Genomic DNA, 17667 nt, shown 5'->3' with positions numbered 1-17667 from the left:
AAGTTACTCCGATGGCCCCTTTTTAAAACAGTATTTCAGATGACTGAAGTCATATTCTTACTGTATTTAGTTGGTTTAATTAATCAAAAAATGATATAAAAAAATTCAGTACCTGCAAATACTAGTCTCTCTTGGGGTAGAAAGGCTGTTATTTGAAAAAAGAGGGGAGTCTGTTTCTTCTAATCTTAGAGGTTTGGGAAGTGCTGAATCAGGGAAAGTTTAAACATTCTCTCTCTTTTTCTTTTCTTTCTTTTTTTTTTTTAAGATTTATTTATTTGAGAGAAACAGAGAGAGTAAGAGAGCAGAGGGAGGGGCAGATGGAGAGAATCTCAAAGCAGAATCCCTCCTGAGCTCAGAGCCTGGGTGCTCCCAGAATAGTGTGTGAATCATTTACTCTAAACTCTTTGTTTTATTAAAGAAATTATATGGTCTGATACAGGGTTAACATTTGCAGCTGAGTCCTGTCCTTCTTAAACTTGAGAAATGAAAGAATATACTTATTTTGATTTTATTAGAATTACATTTTGATAAAACAAGAGTCAAATGACAACTAAGTTTATATGTTTAGCTCTTCACCCAGTTGACTTCATCATAAGTTCACCAGCATGAAAGTGTTCAGTTTCTGGCCAGAATTCCTTATGCATGTATGGGGTGATTTTGCTTCCTGAGAGATTACATAGTCCTGCTCCTGTCAGTCTTGATCACTCTCCTGCTTTGGCATTCTCAGGGTCTTACAATCTCAGATTACATTGCAGATTTCTCTCCTTGTCTCAAAGAAGTCTCATCCTCTTCAAATAAGGTTGTAGAGTCTTATTTGGAAACTCTTCTTTTCTCTTGCGTGACTTTTTCAGGAGAATAACAAAAAAGAATAATAAGTAAAATTTGCTCAAGATGCATTCTTATTCCCATGTGGGTCTCAAGTTTTTGGAATTCTCCATGTTGCTTCCTCAAATACTTCTGGAACCGTATACACACTAGGTTTGAATGACTTTTTGATTTTGCTTGACATCCTGTCTTATTAAGAATATATGGAAGGCTTTCTCCAAATCAGTAAAGGCAGCAAGAGATTTTTTTACTGTATTAAACTTATTAGTTGTCTACATACCCTGTTTTATTTTTTTATTTTTTTATTTTTTAAATTTTTTTTATTTATTTATGATAGTCACAGAGAGAGAGGCAGAGACACAGGCAGAGGGAGAAGCAGGCTCCATGCACCGGGAGCCTGATGTGGGATTCGATCCCGGGTCTCCAGGATCACGCCCTGGGCCAAAGGCAGGCACCAAACCGCTGCGCCACCCAGGGATCCCCATACCCTGTTTTAAAACAAAATAAAACTCTTATATGTGATCTTTCTTAAGTCCAAGTAAGTTCTATATGTTGAGTTTCAGTAGTCTAATAGAATAGAATGATCTTAATATCATGCCTTATATCATCAAGTATTTTTCACTCTTGTTTGCTTCCATGCCTTTTCTCTCTCTCTTTCTCATCTCTCCTTTCTCTTGTTGATGAAAATGAGTAATTTCAAGTGTTTTACTATTCTCTTTTAGTAAGATTTAGATCTTAGGCAGTTTAGACTACATACTTGTCTCAGGTATTATTCTTATCATGGATTACTGCTTTTCTCATTTTGGGTTTCCTGGGAGGATTTTATTCATTAATTTCCCAGGCTTTTTCTTGGCTTCAGTTAGCACAACCTTGACCCTCTTGCTTTCTTTATTTCCTTATTATTTGTTGACATTCTCACATTCTCTGGTCAAGATGCACTTCTCCAAAGATAAAAGAGTTACTAGACTCCTACACTGTGGTTGACCGGCAGGTCATAAAATAGTCTACAGAGATAGAACATAACCCCAAACATGTAAATAGATGTCTTTTAAGACACACGACAAAGAGAATTTTAAAAAATTATGGATAAATTAACATTATTCATTATTTTTACATTAAATTTATCTGAAGGTTTATTTAGTTGGTTTTTACTGGTTTTCCTAATATCTGACTTATCAATGTATCTTCTGAACATTGCCTGATATTTTGAAATGTATTGACTTCTTGAATGATTGATGAGCCAAATGCTAATTTTCCTAGAGAGCACAAAGTAGTCTCCTTCGGGTGGTATGAGCACTGACAGGGAATGCCACACGGTGTGGGAATTGAAAAGCTAGAGATCTACTAGCATAACTGCAGCCCTTTCCTGGACCTCCCCCAAGCAGACATAATACTATGGAGACAGTGGCATGGTTGCTAGGTTTGAGGAGCTGGTGGCAAAGTCCCTATGTTATTTATAGGGAATAACAAAAAGCACAAGAGGTGCTCAAGCATCATAGAAACATTGTGGGATGTTTAGGAAGAATGATGGAGTAATTGCCAAGGAAGCAGGAAGGCAAACAATTAATGATTTCCTATTATTATCTGACATAGTGTGTGACTTGCCCAGGTTTACACAGCCAGTGAAGGATTGAGCTGGCCTTCCAGCCTAAGATTATATGTTTTCAAAGCTAATGCTTTTTCTGCTGTACTGTACTAATTCATGTAAACATCTACTCTTTGGGAATACTAGAATATCATGATAGACTTATTTAAGAATCTTCTTAAAAATTATTTTGCTCACAGAAAAGAATTTGCAGTATGATTAAAACTCATTCTCTTGATCAAAAAATTTTAAAAATATTTTATGTATTTGAGAGAGAGTGCGCATGTGAGTATGGGGAGGGGCAGAAAGAGAGGCAGAGAGAGAATCTCAGACTCCCCCTGAGCACAGGTCCAACATGAGGCTTGCTCTTTTGTTTTTGTTTTTGTTTTTGTTTTTGAGGCTTGCTCTTTTGACTCTGAGATCATGACCTGAGCTGAAATCAAGAGTTGGATGCTTAACTGATTGAGCCACCCAGGCACCCCTTAATTATTTTGTTCATAGGAATCATATCAGAGGTTAGCACTGTTAGCCTTTCATACTAAGTATCACTCAACCTATTTCCATGTATGGTAGACTGCATATCAGTGTCATATTTTTACCAGTACTGTCTTACTTGTTGCCATGATTGTGCCTCAGGTACAGGTATTTTCCCTGAGAGGCAAAGATGAAGTTTTAACATTCTCAGCTTAGTGTACATCCTGGAATAAGACACAATTCACATGGACTTATTGATGAAAAGCATATCCAGATTATCTGCAGCAGTACAGGAAAAGGAGAGCATAGATAATTGCATTTCATGTAGTATGCCCCAGAGGATTTATGCAGAAAAAAATAATTTAAATTACTTTAAATTAGTTAGCATTATCTCAAAGTAATTGTAGTTAAAAGTAGAAGAGATTTCTAAAATTCCCAGGTACTCTTTTGTTTTAGCAAAAGTTACTTTTTATACTGCAAAAAGATCCAGGTAGTTGATCAGGCCCTTTTCCCCATTTCTCTGAAAAGTAGTTTTGAGTCAGAAAATGGTATTGGCTCCGAATGATCTGTATAATTCCAATAAATCATCTGGTATGGATTATAATAAAATGTCAAAAGCATATTACCATGAGCAGAAGATATTTTTAAGATCCTTAGAAGATTATTATCAATAATCTGATACTACTTGTATTGCTTGAATCTGACAACATATTTCCATGTGGCAATCCAGCTAATAAATTATATTTCCACTTTTGGCTTCTATGGAAGTCACCCAAAATTCTGTATTTAAAAAAAAAATGATTGTGGGAATATGAAACATGGTTATCCATTTGTTTAATCCATCTATTTAATTTTTATTGCAGGTGAGAGGATAAAATGTATTTTATAAAATAATTGATTAAATGTATCTATCCCTTGGCATACATGTAGATGTTTAATTATAATTTTTATGATGTGTTGGAGCCAACATTTTCTTATAGAAATACAACTCAAGATTTAGTATTGGGCAACAGTGGGAAAATGGGATTTAGTATGAAAATATTTGCTTTATGTAAACCTTTTTATGAATGTAGCTAATGCAAAAGTGAAGTCAAGCTGTAAAAACAATTAGCTGGGAAAATGCCAAGTTAAGTTTTTTATACTCCAATGAATATCTGTTAACTACACATTATTGTTATTATTAAACTATATGCGAATGTACAGCTAGATTCACTTAGATTCAAGTAAAAAAAAAGACTAAGTACTAGAAATATGCAATAAATATAATTACCATTTACATCTCCAAACAAAGCACATTAATCTTTCTGCAGTACCGCTGATGTAATGTCTCCTTACTTTTGGGAGTATTTGAAGTGGGCAAGCATCCAAAGTTGATAGTGAATTCTGATCAGCAAAGGCACTGGAATAGATGTCTGGGTTGGACATTGTAACAAAGCAAACAATTTCTAAAGCTCTTGGAAGATTCTACACAATCATCTATTGGAATCTCTTATTCTAGACATTACAAAATTAATTTATCCAGGAAGGGTGTGAAACGTCTTCTAAAAATACAGTCTGATACATATATATATATTTTTAATTTAAACTTCTCAAAGGCATATACTTTTGGATTTAAGTTAATGAGGAAACATATCATTTAAATATTTTCTAGAACCAATTCCAGGAACCGTTTTGTAGGAGGTACCCGGGTGGCTCAGTTGGTTAAGCATCTGCCTTCGGCTCAGGTCATGATCCCGTGGTCCTGGGATAGAGCCCTACTTATGGTTCCCTGCTCAGTGGAGAATCTGCTTCTCCTTCTCCCTCTGCCATTCCCCCTGCATATACTCTTTCTTTCTCTCTCTCTTTGTCAAATAAATAAAATGTTAAAAATATTTTTTTTAACCTTTTGCCCACTGCACTCAATTTTCTAAATTTAGGAATCTGCCATTAGACTACTAGCATGTAGTATTTAGCGAATACATATTAAACACTTAAAATTGTATTTCTTTAAAACATTTTACTAATATTTTTGAAGTTCAGAGTGCACTTCAAATGCACACACACATTTGAAAATACACAGATTTAGTATGATATTTCATGAAAAATACAATAATTTCTTTCTGCTTTGTCACTTGAATAAGGTTGAAAATATTGATAGAGACAAATTCTTTCAGATCACTCATAAGTCTGAGAGAACTACGTCCTCTTAACCCAAAGTGCTTACAGATCTAGTAGTTGGAACATAAATCCAGTTGATCTTACTGTAAATAGAAAAATCTTTTCCTCTATTCATTCTGTCTCTCAGGGCTTATTTATCCCAAGTTTATAAAGAGTACTTGATAAATATTTCTAATTGTATTTTTTAAAATGTTAAGTAATCTTTATTACATTCAAGATAAAAAGCTGCTAGCAGATTAAACTAAGTAACCTGTAGAATATACAGACTCTTAATAAGGCATAATGCCTACAATAGCATATCCCAAGGTGTGTTTCATAGAATACACATTATGGGTCACTAACCAGGGTTTTTTGTTACCAAAAATATTTAGGAAACACTGTATAGTGTATTTCTCTCTTGAACATATTACAGTACAAAGCCTGCGAGAGGGCAGATTCAGTAATCTTTATCTATACTAATAGATACCATGAAAATTAATTATGTATCCAACACAAGAAGTTAGAAAAAACAACAAAATAAGCCTGAGAGGAAAACGTATGCAGAAATAGATTAGAAAACAGACAAATAATAGAAAAAAAATATGCAGAATCCAATATGTTGTCCTTAGGAAGAACCAATAAAATACTTATATATAATCTAATCAAGGCAAGCAAATGCAAAGCACAAATATACAAAATATATTCTGATGATGTAGGAAGCCTGACGCATAGGAAATGAAAATTCTCATAAAGGACTACTTTGTTTTCAGCTAATGGAAAACTATTTCCGAACCTGAATGAATTGGGCGATTTTGTAGGAAAATATAAACTACCAAAAAAGATCAATTGCTGTAGAACTAAAAGGACAATTAGTCAAATAGCTAGTTATCATTATCTCCCCCTAACATCTTAAAAGCACTTGGACTAGATGATATCATAGAAGAATTTTACTGAACCTTTGAAAAATAGGAAACACATTATTTGGGGCAATCAAAACTAGCCTTACTGTCTAGCTCAACAATGCCAGTTAAATAACAACAACAAGAAAGGCCAGAGCTTCAGATCAATATTATTTATAAAATATTAATGGAAAAATTCTAATTAAAATATTAGCAAACAGAATTTGGCAATTCATTGAAAGAAGAACCAGCACAACCAAGTGAAATTTATTTCAAGAATGCAAAATTGTTTCACTATTAGAGAATAGGTTAATAAAATTCACCTTATTAAGAGATGAAAAGTAAAAATTGTTAACTATACAAATGCTGAAAAGATACTTAAAAATTCATTCTTGACTTTGAAAACTCAATATATTATGAATACTTTAACATTGTAAACTATATACACTATTGATGAACATATATTCTCTCTGACACACACACACACACACACACACACACACACACACTCCCTTCCTATACCAACCCAACCCAGGAGCCAGCATTATTCTTAATGACGTACTAGCCACATTTCCCAGAAAGTGACAAACAAGACAAGAGCATCCATTACCAACTATTTAGTATTTTAGAGGTTTGGCTCAATGCAATTAGGGGAAAAAAAGAATAAAGTTTGGAAAGAAATATGAAAAAATATGAAAAGTCACCTTTTTTTGGCAGAACAAATATAATTGTTTATTTAGAAAGATCAAGAGAATCAACTAAACACCTACTAGAGGCAAGAGAATTCATTAAGGGAAATGAATACAAAGTTAGTATTCAGGAATAAAAGCTTTCATATTCACAGAAAAGGGAGAAGACGATGACCCAGGGTCTTTTTAGCTAGTCTAAAAATCACTGAGGCTGTTTGGTAGTAATGCAGACTCCTGTACTCCACATGAAGGGTCTGGTTGTGTCAGCCTTGAATCAGGATTTTTCACAGTGTTGTAGGCCCCACCAGGGGGACCGACACTTTGAGAAACACTGCCCCTAGGAACGCACCCCTGTCCTGTGCTGTCACTCCTAACTTACTGTTAGTTTCCACAGTGCTGTTTGTGCTGCCAGTTATTTACCCATTTCAGAGGGTATACTGCAGTACCTGGAGGGATATAGTGGCAGCACTCTCTGGAAGGTGAGCCCCCCCACCAGATTGCTCTGCCAAGAACCCTCTGTACAGTTAGAGTGGAAGCACTTTCAAAACTGCTCTGTCAGCCATCACCAGGAGGCATCCCTTGCAGCTTCTGCTACATGCCGTCTATCCAGTGGGATGGCAGGAAATGGCAGGGGTGGGGGGTGTCCTCTGTTACCTGTGCTTCGGGAGAACATTGAGCAGAACCTCCAGGGTGGTTGCAGCCTTTACTGACCTGCAGAGTCCGTGCGTCTATGTTTCACTGGAGTTTCTCCCTCATTTCCCACTGGTCTCTTGTCACTTAATTCCTGTGTTCTCCAGTATCTCCCAGCTTGAACAATACTTGTCAGAAATAACTGGTTAAGTTCAGCTCCTCTGAGTCTGCACTTGTACCCAGGAATCTATAGAAAAACATAACTATGCCAACTGGTCCCATCTTGAAATAGTGACCACAGTCCTTATGTGGACTTTCAGCATTACCTGCAATCCTACTGTATTCTCCTTGGCGGTTCAGCCTCCTCTTTTCAGAGATGAGTTACCTAGACTATGCCAGAAGTTCTCTTCTTGCCTCCTCTTTGGGCAAACAGCAATGAGAAACATAAAATACGTTAGACCATGGCACTTCCCTGATGAAAACCCTCTCATGGCTCCAACCACATGTTGAATTGAATTCTGATTTGCTGCCTGGCTACTTCTCAGACCTAGTTTCCTACCGCTTACCTCTTGACTCACTGCTTTTCAGATACAAGAATACTTCCTGTTTTTATTTTATTTTTTTTTAAATGACAATATGCTACCTCCACAGGGCCTTGGTACTTGCTATCCCATTTGCTTGGAACATTTTTTTCCCCCTACAGCCATTCATATGTGTGGAATTCTCACTCCCTTCACCTCTTTATTCAAACATCACTTTGTAAAGGATCTCTTATTACTCTGTTCTCTTACCCCACTTTACTTTTCTTCTCTAGCTCATCTTGCCAGTTGATACTGTTTTATTTGTTGATTGTCTCCCGAGGGCAGTCCACCATCCGGAGTGACTAAAATAGTTCATGGCATGAATTAGGCCCTTAATAAATATCTGTTGATTAATTTAATTCACATACTCCCTGGCACTCAAACAAGGGCAAGAGAAGACCAGGTCATTAATTTCCAAGAGTGCAGCAGGGAGGGCTGTCCTCCCCCCACTGGATAGGCTAATTTCTGGGAGTCTGCCAAAAATGTAAATAGGAATTGTTGAGATCACCTAGGAAGACTGTTTTGTCTATGAGAAGATTGATCCCCAGGGAGAATGAAGATTTTTTTTTTAAACTTTTTTATTAAGGCAAAATTTGCAATAACATAAAATATACCATTTTTACTACTTTAAAGTGTATAATTCTGTATGCTGTGAATTACTACATTCACACTGTTGTGCAGTGATCACCACTATCTAATTCTAGAACATTTTATCACTTCCAAAAGAAACCTCATAGCCATTAATAGTTGCTCTCCATTTTCTCTCTTCCCAGCCCCTAGCAACCACTAATTTACCTTTGTATCTATGGATTTGCCTATTCTGGACATTTCATCTAAACGAAATTATACATTATGTAGCCTTTTATGTCTAGCTTTCACATAGCACAATTTCCAAGTTAATCTACATTATACCAGGTATCAGTACTTCATTCCTGTGTATGGCTACACAGTATTCCATGGTATGGATATACTGCAGTTAGTTTATTCATCAGTTGATGGGCCTTTGGTTTATTTCCACTTTTTGGCTATTTATGGGTAATGCTGTGAACATTTGTATATACATTTTTTTTTAGTGCCTTTCTTTAAAAAAATTATTTTTTGAGAGGAAGATTGAATCTCAAGCAGGCTTCACACTCAGCACAGAGCCCAAGGCAGGGCTCAATCTCAGGGCCCTGAGATCATGACCTGAGCTGAAATCAATACTCAGATGCTTAACCAACTGAACCACTCAGGTGCCTCTCAATACCTTAAAAAAAATTTTTTTTTAAATTTATTTATCTTTTAAAATTTATCTAGGAATGGGATTGCTGGGTCAAATGATAATTCTATTTAAGTTTTTTAAGGAACTGCCAGTCTTTTTCCCATAGTGGCTGCCCGACTATGGCCATCCAAGTGGGCGTGAAGTAGTATGTCATTGTGCTTTTGGTTTGCAATACCCTAATGGAACATCAACAGTTAAGCATGGTCTTCAAAAAGGTTAAGAGAGGAGACAAAGAATGAGAGAGAGGAGTTAAGAGGAGTAGCCAAGAAGAGAGAGAGGGGTGTAGTCAACTTGGTCTCCTGGACTTAACAGTGCCCCCAAGATTTCAGTAATCAGTGTGACCATTGGTCTCTTATGTCTGGTTTGGCTTAAATTGCCTTAAATGCCAAGTCTGGTATGACCTTTCTGTAGTTCATAGTACCTCTGCAGTTCATGGTGCTCATTTATCTAGCTTATGCAGAGACAGCATCGTGTAGAGGTTATGACCATGGGCTCTGGAGTGAGATTGCTTGGGTTTAAATGTTAGCTCAAGGGGAGTGGCTTTGGGCAAGTTAAATATCTCTTCCTCATTTCCTGACATGTAAAATGAAGTTCGGCTTGTTACAGTGACTGAGATACTTAGTATGTACAGTGCTTGGAATAGTGCTTGATACACAGTGAGTGCTTGTATGTTTTGTTGTAATCATAATGGTAATGGTAATAACGGTGTTGATGATTTATCTAGATATTTATTTAGGGAAGGGGCAAGAATACATTTATGCTGGGTCAAATTGTAGGAGTGAGAGTAGTGATTGTGTATTTACAAAATGGGGCTCTTTAATAACATGCTATGCTTTCCATAGTCTTTTTGTGGTACTAGTATCAGTGACACAGTACAGATTATTTACTCTTGTGGATTATATCCTATGTTCCACATGTCATATACTAATTTATCAAATTTATATTTGGAACACAGATTTACCTTTAATTTGATAGGGACTAATATCAGTTATTTTTTTCCCCCTTTTCTTTCTCTTTCTTTTTTTTTTTTTTTGGTTTATACTCCAGTACAACCATATTATTTTTAAAAATTTGAATTATGAAAGAGAACATCATTTATAATTCCATCACTTTAAAGCATCCTATCTCAGTTTTTAGTACATATCTTTTTGTTTTTTTCCCCTGGGCATTTGAAACATAATTATAATAGTTCTACAAATAGAATAGATTATCCCTACCTTCTTTAATTTAAAGCTTATTTTTAGCTGCTCTGTGAATCTTTTTTAATAAGTCCTAATTTTTGAAATTCCTCAAGACTTACCATTTAGATCCCATAAAAGATATATTTTCAAATTTATAGATGTGAATAGAGAAAGAACCCTCTCCTATCTAGACATTTTATATACATACAATCTTGAAAGTGTGCCAAGGACTATTTTATAGCTTTATGATAAAACCTATTATTTTTCTATAGCAAGTAAAAAGAATGCTTAGCAGTGCCAAAATGTGTACAGAGAGTCAAAATAATCAACATGTCATATGAATTCTAAGTTTTGGCCTTTAGAGGTCTTTAAACATAGATTCTGCAAATATTTTACAGATAAGTAAACTAAACTGAGATAGAAAGATTAAGTGACATTTCTGTTTTCAGTCAATGTTAGAAATAAACACAGAAATCCAAAGCCTCTCCTTATTAGATGAGAAGATAACATGTTCATATATTTTAAGACATAAACCTGTAGAGGAGATATGAATGCTTAAGCTGTGTTGAGATTTATGAATAATGCTATCAAATAAAATGAGGCAATTATTTTTCAATTTTTAAAAGCTCTCATGTTATTTGGAATATGTCCTTCTCACCTTGTAAAAATGATACTTAGGAAAGTGGAGATGTTAGAGAATAAGGCATTCACTGAATAGTAGGGAGGACACATGAGTTTTAGATGTTTAGACTCCTACAAAAAGAGTCTACTACAAAGAGGGCATAAATGAAGTAACCTTAGGGAAGATGGTAAGGATATATGATATGGAAACTTGTTATAACCAACAATCACATCTAAGTATAAGACAATATATATTCTTATAAGAATACTTACACAAGAATGTAAAATCTTCCCTTAACTCAAAAGTCAAAACAAAACTATATAAGTGATGTCAAGTGTGTTAATTCAAAGGAACCAAATATACATCCTTTATTTATTGTTGTTTTGACTTGTCTTGAAGATAGGCCAAATCTAAAGACTTTTTTGGGATGTAAAGAAGGTGAAGGTTTTATTTCATTTTATTTGAAATTTTGTTTCTTTTTTTGTAAGACTTCTGGTGGACAGAAGGCAAAGAGGCATGGGGGGATGGGGGGAGGAAAGGCCTTACAAGCAGCCTTTATAAAATTTACAATGCCTGTTATTCTGACTTTTCACTCTTTATAGGTAACTCAGTTGTGTCTCTTTTTTGATCCTGCTTGGCTTGACATACCATGAAAACTTAGGATAGATTTCATTATGGAGTTCTGTTTGTTTCAGCAGCTATTGAGTAAAATGCCTCTGAAGTCTATCAGTGGACTTTAGAAAGAACTCTTGCATTAGGTTCTCTAGCCTACCAAGGACATAGCCAATTTAATAAACAAATATCAACACAAAAATAGTAGAGGATAAAGTAGATTTTTAGGGACCCTCTTAAGAGTTTCCTGAGTTCTGAAGTTAGATAGACTTTAGTTGGACTCCTTATAACTATGTTGAGGACATTTGTTACCTCTCATGGTGATCACAGGAACATCTTTCTCACCTGGCTGCTGTGAGGTCAGGTGGAGATAGGAAGCCTGATCATGTTGCTATAGGAATGTATGTGGATTGTATGCCTTGCTTGCGTGGAATTTGAAGTAATCATCAAATCACATAAGCTGTATTGTGGGCTGTAGTGATACCTCAGAGCAATGGTTCTCAGACTTTTAGTATGAAAGACTCCTCAGGAAATCTTATTAAAGTGAAGGTTCTTGTTCTATCTCCAGAGACTGATTCAGCAGATCAGGGGTGGAGCACAGGAATGTACATTTTTAACAAGCACTGAGGATAATTCTGATGAGTGGGATCGCACTTTGCAAAATACATTTTGGAGGCTGTGGGTAGAAGCTCTTTGAACCTGAAACTTTAATAGCCTGGATGGGTGAGTTTTCATGGCTCATCTTTTAACAGTAACCACTATGGGAATGTAAACATTGACCACAAAATTCTCATTGAGAAAAATCATTCAAGAATAGCAATGTAAGATTAGGTAAATATCCACTAATTTTTAGAAATATGCATATGACTTATTAAAAGTAGTTTACCAAAAATGAGCTTAATGTTTGAAATAAAAATAGAAAAGAAATTCTCTTAGACACATCAACATTCAAAGTTAGTAAACTTTTGAGTATTTCTTTAGCAAAGGAAACAAATAGGTGGAGACCAAGACCTAGCATACAAAGAGACTTTGTGCATCATCTCTCCTATACTTGAGTCTGGGTGCCATTAGTGAGGGTACTCTGGTTCATCTTGATTGTCCTAGTGATATGAGGATATGTGATATATAAAGTAATCAAACCACATGGGTTAGAATATTAAGAACCATTGTTAAGTAAGAGGATGGAATGAAATAGAAGGAAACAAGTCAGGCATTTGGTCTTGGTATTTCCTGTTGTTAGTGCTAGAATAGTTTACTTTTTATGTTAAAATACAACAAACCTAATTTCTCCTCTGATAGTTATACAGTATAATACACATATACATATGTACCCGCATACATACACATATACATATATAGAACCATATTTGATGGCCAAAAAGGAAGAGGCCCCAAGGGCTCTTTAGTGTGCAATTAATATTTTGGTCAGAAAATCAGCAGATTGTTTCAGTATGGTTATGTGTTATGACATCATATTCCAGTAAAGTCATAATGAACAGAAATTTTGTTTGTCTCTGTGGCAAACCGAAATGAGTTTTGTAATTGTCACCAGGCCTTAGTGATTATAGTGGCGCCCACTCCCTCTACTGTAGTTAAAGGTCTGTTAGCATTCCACTTGTGGACCTCTGTTTTCAGAAGTGTGTAATTAATTGTAAACATTTGCTCTATGGCGAAAGCTTGCCATAGAAGATCTTATATAGGAGTAAATTTCTGATTTCAGGTTGTATGTTTTAAAGTTTTAAAAGTGGAATGAGTTAAAAATATGCACAAAGTTCGGTGTAGGTGGAAATCTGAATTTTGCGGTATATACAAAATGAAGATAACCTGCATTTGTGATACTAGTCCATTAAGATATCTGCACTAAGGGCATTTGAAACAATAGGAAAGCGCACCTCAGGAATGCAGGAGATTGTGCCCTTCCATGTACTGTTTATTGTAATCAAAGAGCAAAACAGATTGTGGTTTTTAATGCTTTTTAGTCTTTGCATATTAAAAGTCTTTCACCATAAGTGATTTTTTTCTTCCTTTAACTTTTTTATATTTGCCAATTAAAAATGAGAACATATGACATAATAAAAACACATTTAAAATATTTTATCTTAAAACAAAGTAATAGAAAACTGGGCCAAGAAAACTGACTTTAAGAATTTGAAACGGCGAGTGTCTCTTTTTTCTCATACCCCGGATTTCTCCATGACGTTTGACACTATTGATTACCCTGACATTGTGCTGTAATTCTTTCCTAACTGTGACCCTCTTTCATCTCCTTCACTGCCGTCTATTATTTCCCCTGCCTTTTGATCACAGGCCTCAATCAGATCCCAGCCTTAGGCTCTCTTTTTTTTGGTTCCTTTACACTTACCCTTTCCAGGTGCTTATCCACTCACATGGTTTCAATTACTGCCTCCCAGACCTGCATCTGCAATGCTGATGTACCTTTACCTTCTGTAAACCTTCACTGATTAGTCCCATCTGCCTGCTGAATTCTTACACAGTGGCCTCTGTCTTCCTTATCACTGCTCTTTGGATGTCCAGTCATCATCCAGAACTTTTAGTAGGACTTCAATTGGATTTCTCTTTGCTTGGAAACAGATATTTTTCAGCACTGGAGTGATTTTTAACTTAATTTGTTGGCATTCCATTGTAAATCCACCAGTGCATCAAAATCAATCCATTTCCTTTTGCTGGATTGCCCAGTTCACTGATCTTAGTTCTCAGTCATCATTTTACTTGAGTCCAGACTCAGAAATCTGATTATTCATTTGACATCTCCACTTGGATGTCTAAACAGGCTGAATATTTTAACATTTCCAGACCAGAGCGGCTGATACCCATGCCCAACAAACAGATCCTTCTGCAGTCTTCACTAGTTCATTATATAGGTACTCTGTCTTCCACTTGTTCAGCTGAGAAACCCTCAGATCATCCTTGACTCCTCTCTCATATTCTATATCTAATCCTTAGGTAAACCCTATCAGCTCTCTCTCTCTTTTTTTTTTTTTCATTTAAAGATTTTATTTTCTTAATTAGAATGCATGTGCATGGGGGTAGGGAGAGGGAGAGGGAGAGAAAATTTCAACCAGACTCCCTGCTGAGCCTAGAGCCCAATGTGGGGCTTGATCCTCTGACCTTGAAATCATGACCTGAGCCAAAATCAAGAGTTGAATGGTCAATTGACTGAGCCACCTGGATACCCCCCTCCCCCATTAGGTCTTCTTGCTTCCATTATCATTCACCTACAGTCTGTTCTCAGCATAATAGGTAATCCCTCCAAAATGCAAGTCAGATATGTCACTTCTCTTCCAAACCTTCTAGTGGCTGGCCACTTCACTCAGAGTAAAAGTCAAATCCTTACAATGATTTCTAGGTAAGGCCCTATGGAATCTGGCTACTACTTTTCGTTTCTTAACTTTCCTTTCTAATTCTCTCAAATATAGCCAGATAGGCATTTTCTGAATTACTTGAATGTGCTTGGCACACTGCTGCCCCAGGGCCTTTGCATTTGCTGTTTTCTCTGCCTCAGATGCACTGCTCCTGATATCTGGGTGACTTCCTTCCTCACTTATTTTAGGTCTTTACACAATTGTAATTTTCTCAGTGAGACCCTCCCTGGCCACCCTGTCTAAAACCCACCGCCCTGACACTTCTGACTTTTCCTTCTTTTTCTGTGTAACTTAGATCTCTAATATACTATATGTTAGTATACTAGAATACCAGATATTCTGCATATTCCCTTATTTATTATCTGTCTTACCCAGTTTAGTGTCATTGCATATCCTCTTAATTCCAGCTTCTTAATTTCTAATAGTTTGTTCTTTCTTCATTTAGCTCTTTTATCCTCTCATATTTGCATCACAGCTGCTTTCTAGTTGTGACTTCTTACCTCAGTCTTGTTAAGCACAAACCTGCTAAAATTTTTTTAAGTACATTTTATTATAATATTGCCTATCTGCTTAAGAATTGGCTTACCTCCCCGGTCTTTCTTATGTTCAATCTGATCTTTTTATCACTTAGCAACGTACTTATTCTTATTCCTTTGGGAGGGAGTAGTAGCTCCATCTCTCTGCCCCTCCCATGTGTAGCCATACTGTCTTCTGCTGAAGTCACAGTCATCTGCATACTGTCACCTAAATGGGCTCGCTCATCTCCTGCCTCTGCTGTGGCTCCCCTCCTTTAGCACCACACCATTTGGCTTCCATCTGTCAAAATCTGACTGAAAACTCTTACTAAAAGTTTTTTGTGATATAATTGAATAGTTTATACTATATTATGTTTATTTTTTTTTAATTTTTTTATTTATTTTTATTTATGATAGTCACAGAGAGAGAGAGAGGGGCAGAGACACAGGCAGAGGGAGAAGCAGGCTCCATGCACTGGGAGCCCGTTGTGGGATTCCATCCCGGGTCTCCGGGATCGTGCCCTGGGCCAAAGGTAGGCGCCAAACTGCTGCGCCACCCAGGGATCCCACTATATTATGTTTAATACTGTTTTTCCGTGATATGCTTTTCATGGAGAAATATATCTATAGATATATTGACTCCTGTTTTACCTTTTATAAATACGTTCGTGAGTTTAATACTTTATTGGAATTAATAAGAGAAGATAATACGTTCTATGGTTGCTGTCATTTTCAAGAACACAAATTTTACTAATGAATACAGAATGGTTTTATTGAACTAACATTAATATTTTTTAAAATTTTCTTATTATAGGTATCATTGCCCAATGCCCAAGATATTTTATGTTCAGCTGACTGTAGGAAATAATGAGTTTTTTGGGGAAGGGAAGACCCGACAAGCTGCTAGACACAATGCTGCAATGAAAGCCCTCCAAGCACTGCAGAATGAACCTATTCCAGAAAAATCACCTCAGGTATGTTATTACTGCCACACATGACCATTTCTTCATTATTAGCTCCCTGGTGCGATTATTGACAAGACAAATAAATGCATTTTTATAAATAAAAGAAATAGTCTCTTCTGATAGGAAAGAATATTAAGAGTAGTGACCTGCTATAATTTGTTTCTTAGATCACCTGTCTGTTGTACCAGTCTCATGTGTTCCTGCTAGGATGACCTTACCTTTGAGAACTTTGGTTCACTTATGGAGGTTACTTCTCAGGCAACACCAGGTTTGGGGATGTGAACAAGGATGAGAAATAGCATTCATTTGCCTTACATTTAATGCTACATTTATTGAGAGTAGGTTTATTGTGTTAATTTTGAATGAAGGAGTTTAAAATGGAAGATATTTTTGTGGATTTGTTCTTCAGTCCTACTTTATTTTACAGACCAGGATATCGAGGCTGATCTGAGTATTTGCACCCATTCCCATGGCTTCAGCTACCTTTTATATTGATTTCAAAATAGTATCAGCTCAGACATGTCTTTTAAGTTACCTTGTTATTGAGTTCTCTACTTAGTTATTGCAAATTGTTCTGTTCGACCCATGTATTTCCCATGCCCTCAAACCTCTTGTCCTCCCCCTTTGAGATTCATCTTAGTAAATGGCCGACTTAGGTTTTAGGTTTTTTTCTCTTTATACACTTTTTTTTTTTTTTTTAAAGATTTTATTTATTCACGAGAGACAGAGAGAGAGAGACAGAGACAGAGAGGCAGAGACATAGGCAGAGGGAGAAGCAGGCTCCATGCAGGGAGCCTGATGTGGGACTCAGTCCCGGGTCTCCAGGATCAGGCCCTGGGTTGAAGGTGGTGCTAAACTGCTGAGCCACCCGGGCTGCCCTCCTTGTACATTTTGATTATTACTCTTACCTGTTTGCTTATCTGTTTTCACACTAAGTCATAAGTTTCTTGGCAGTAGGAATACTGTCTCTTGATCTTTTTATCTCTAATACCCTGTGATCAACATCTATGAATCCCTTCTGAAGTATGTGTTGAAGAATAAAGTAACTAAATTGGTACCAGATCCAAACAAAGAGCTCCAAAACCCTGATTTGCATCCTATAATCTTTCTATAATTTAGAAAGAAGATTAAATAGCATATTAGAATATAAGGGAAAGCGTGTGTATGTGTAGATGGGGGTTAGACATCTCTGAAGAGAATTGAATCGGGGGACATAGTATAAACTCAAATTAGTATATGGTTAAGTAAAAGATTTCCACATTCAGCATTTATCCCTCCACTTTGAGTTAAAAAAACACTAAAAATTAAA

At 36.2% G+C, this 17667-nt stretch overlaps 1 protein-coding gene across 16 annotated transcripts in view; it reads left to right on the top strand.

Annotated features, from left to right (window-relative positions):
• The window catches only part of STAU2 (staufen double-stranded RNA binding protein 2), a 296470-nt gene that overhangs the window by 98236 nt on the left and 180567 nt on the right, over positions 1–17667 (top strand). For all 16 annotated transcript variants that reach the window (XM_025478016.3, XM_025478015.3, XM_035708296.2 and 13 more), the window contains one exon: positions 16208–16367. In XM_025478016.3, coding sequence (XP_025333801.1) covers positions 16208–16367 — 160 coding nt within the window. The remainder of the gene's footprint in view (positions 1–16207; positions 16368–17667) is intronic.

Source organism: Canis lupus, chromosome 29 (genome assembly GCF_003254725.2).
Source record: "Canis lupus dingo isolate Sandy chromosome 29, ASM325472v2, whole genome shotgun sequence".
NCBI lineage: Eukaryota > Metazoa > Chordata > Mammalia > Carnivora > Canidae > Canis > Canis lupus.
The sequence above is the reverse complement of the archived record's forward strand: the minus strand, read 5'-3'. Positions and strand labels throughout refer to the sequence as shown.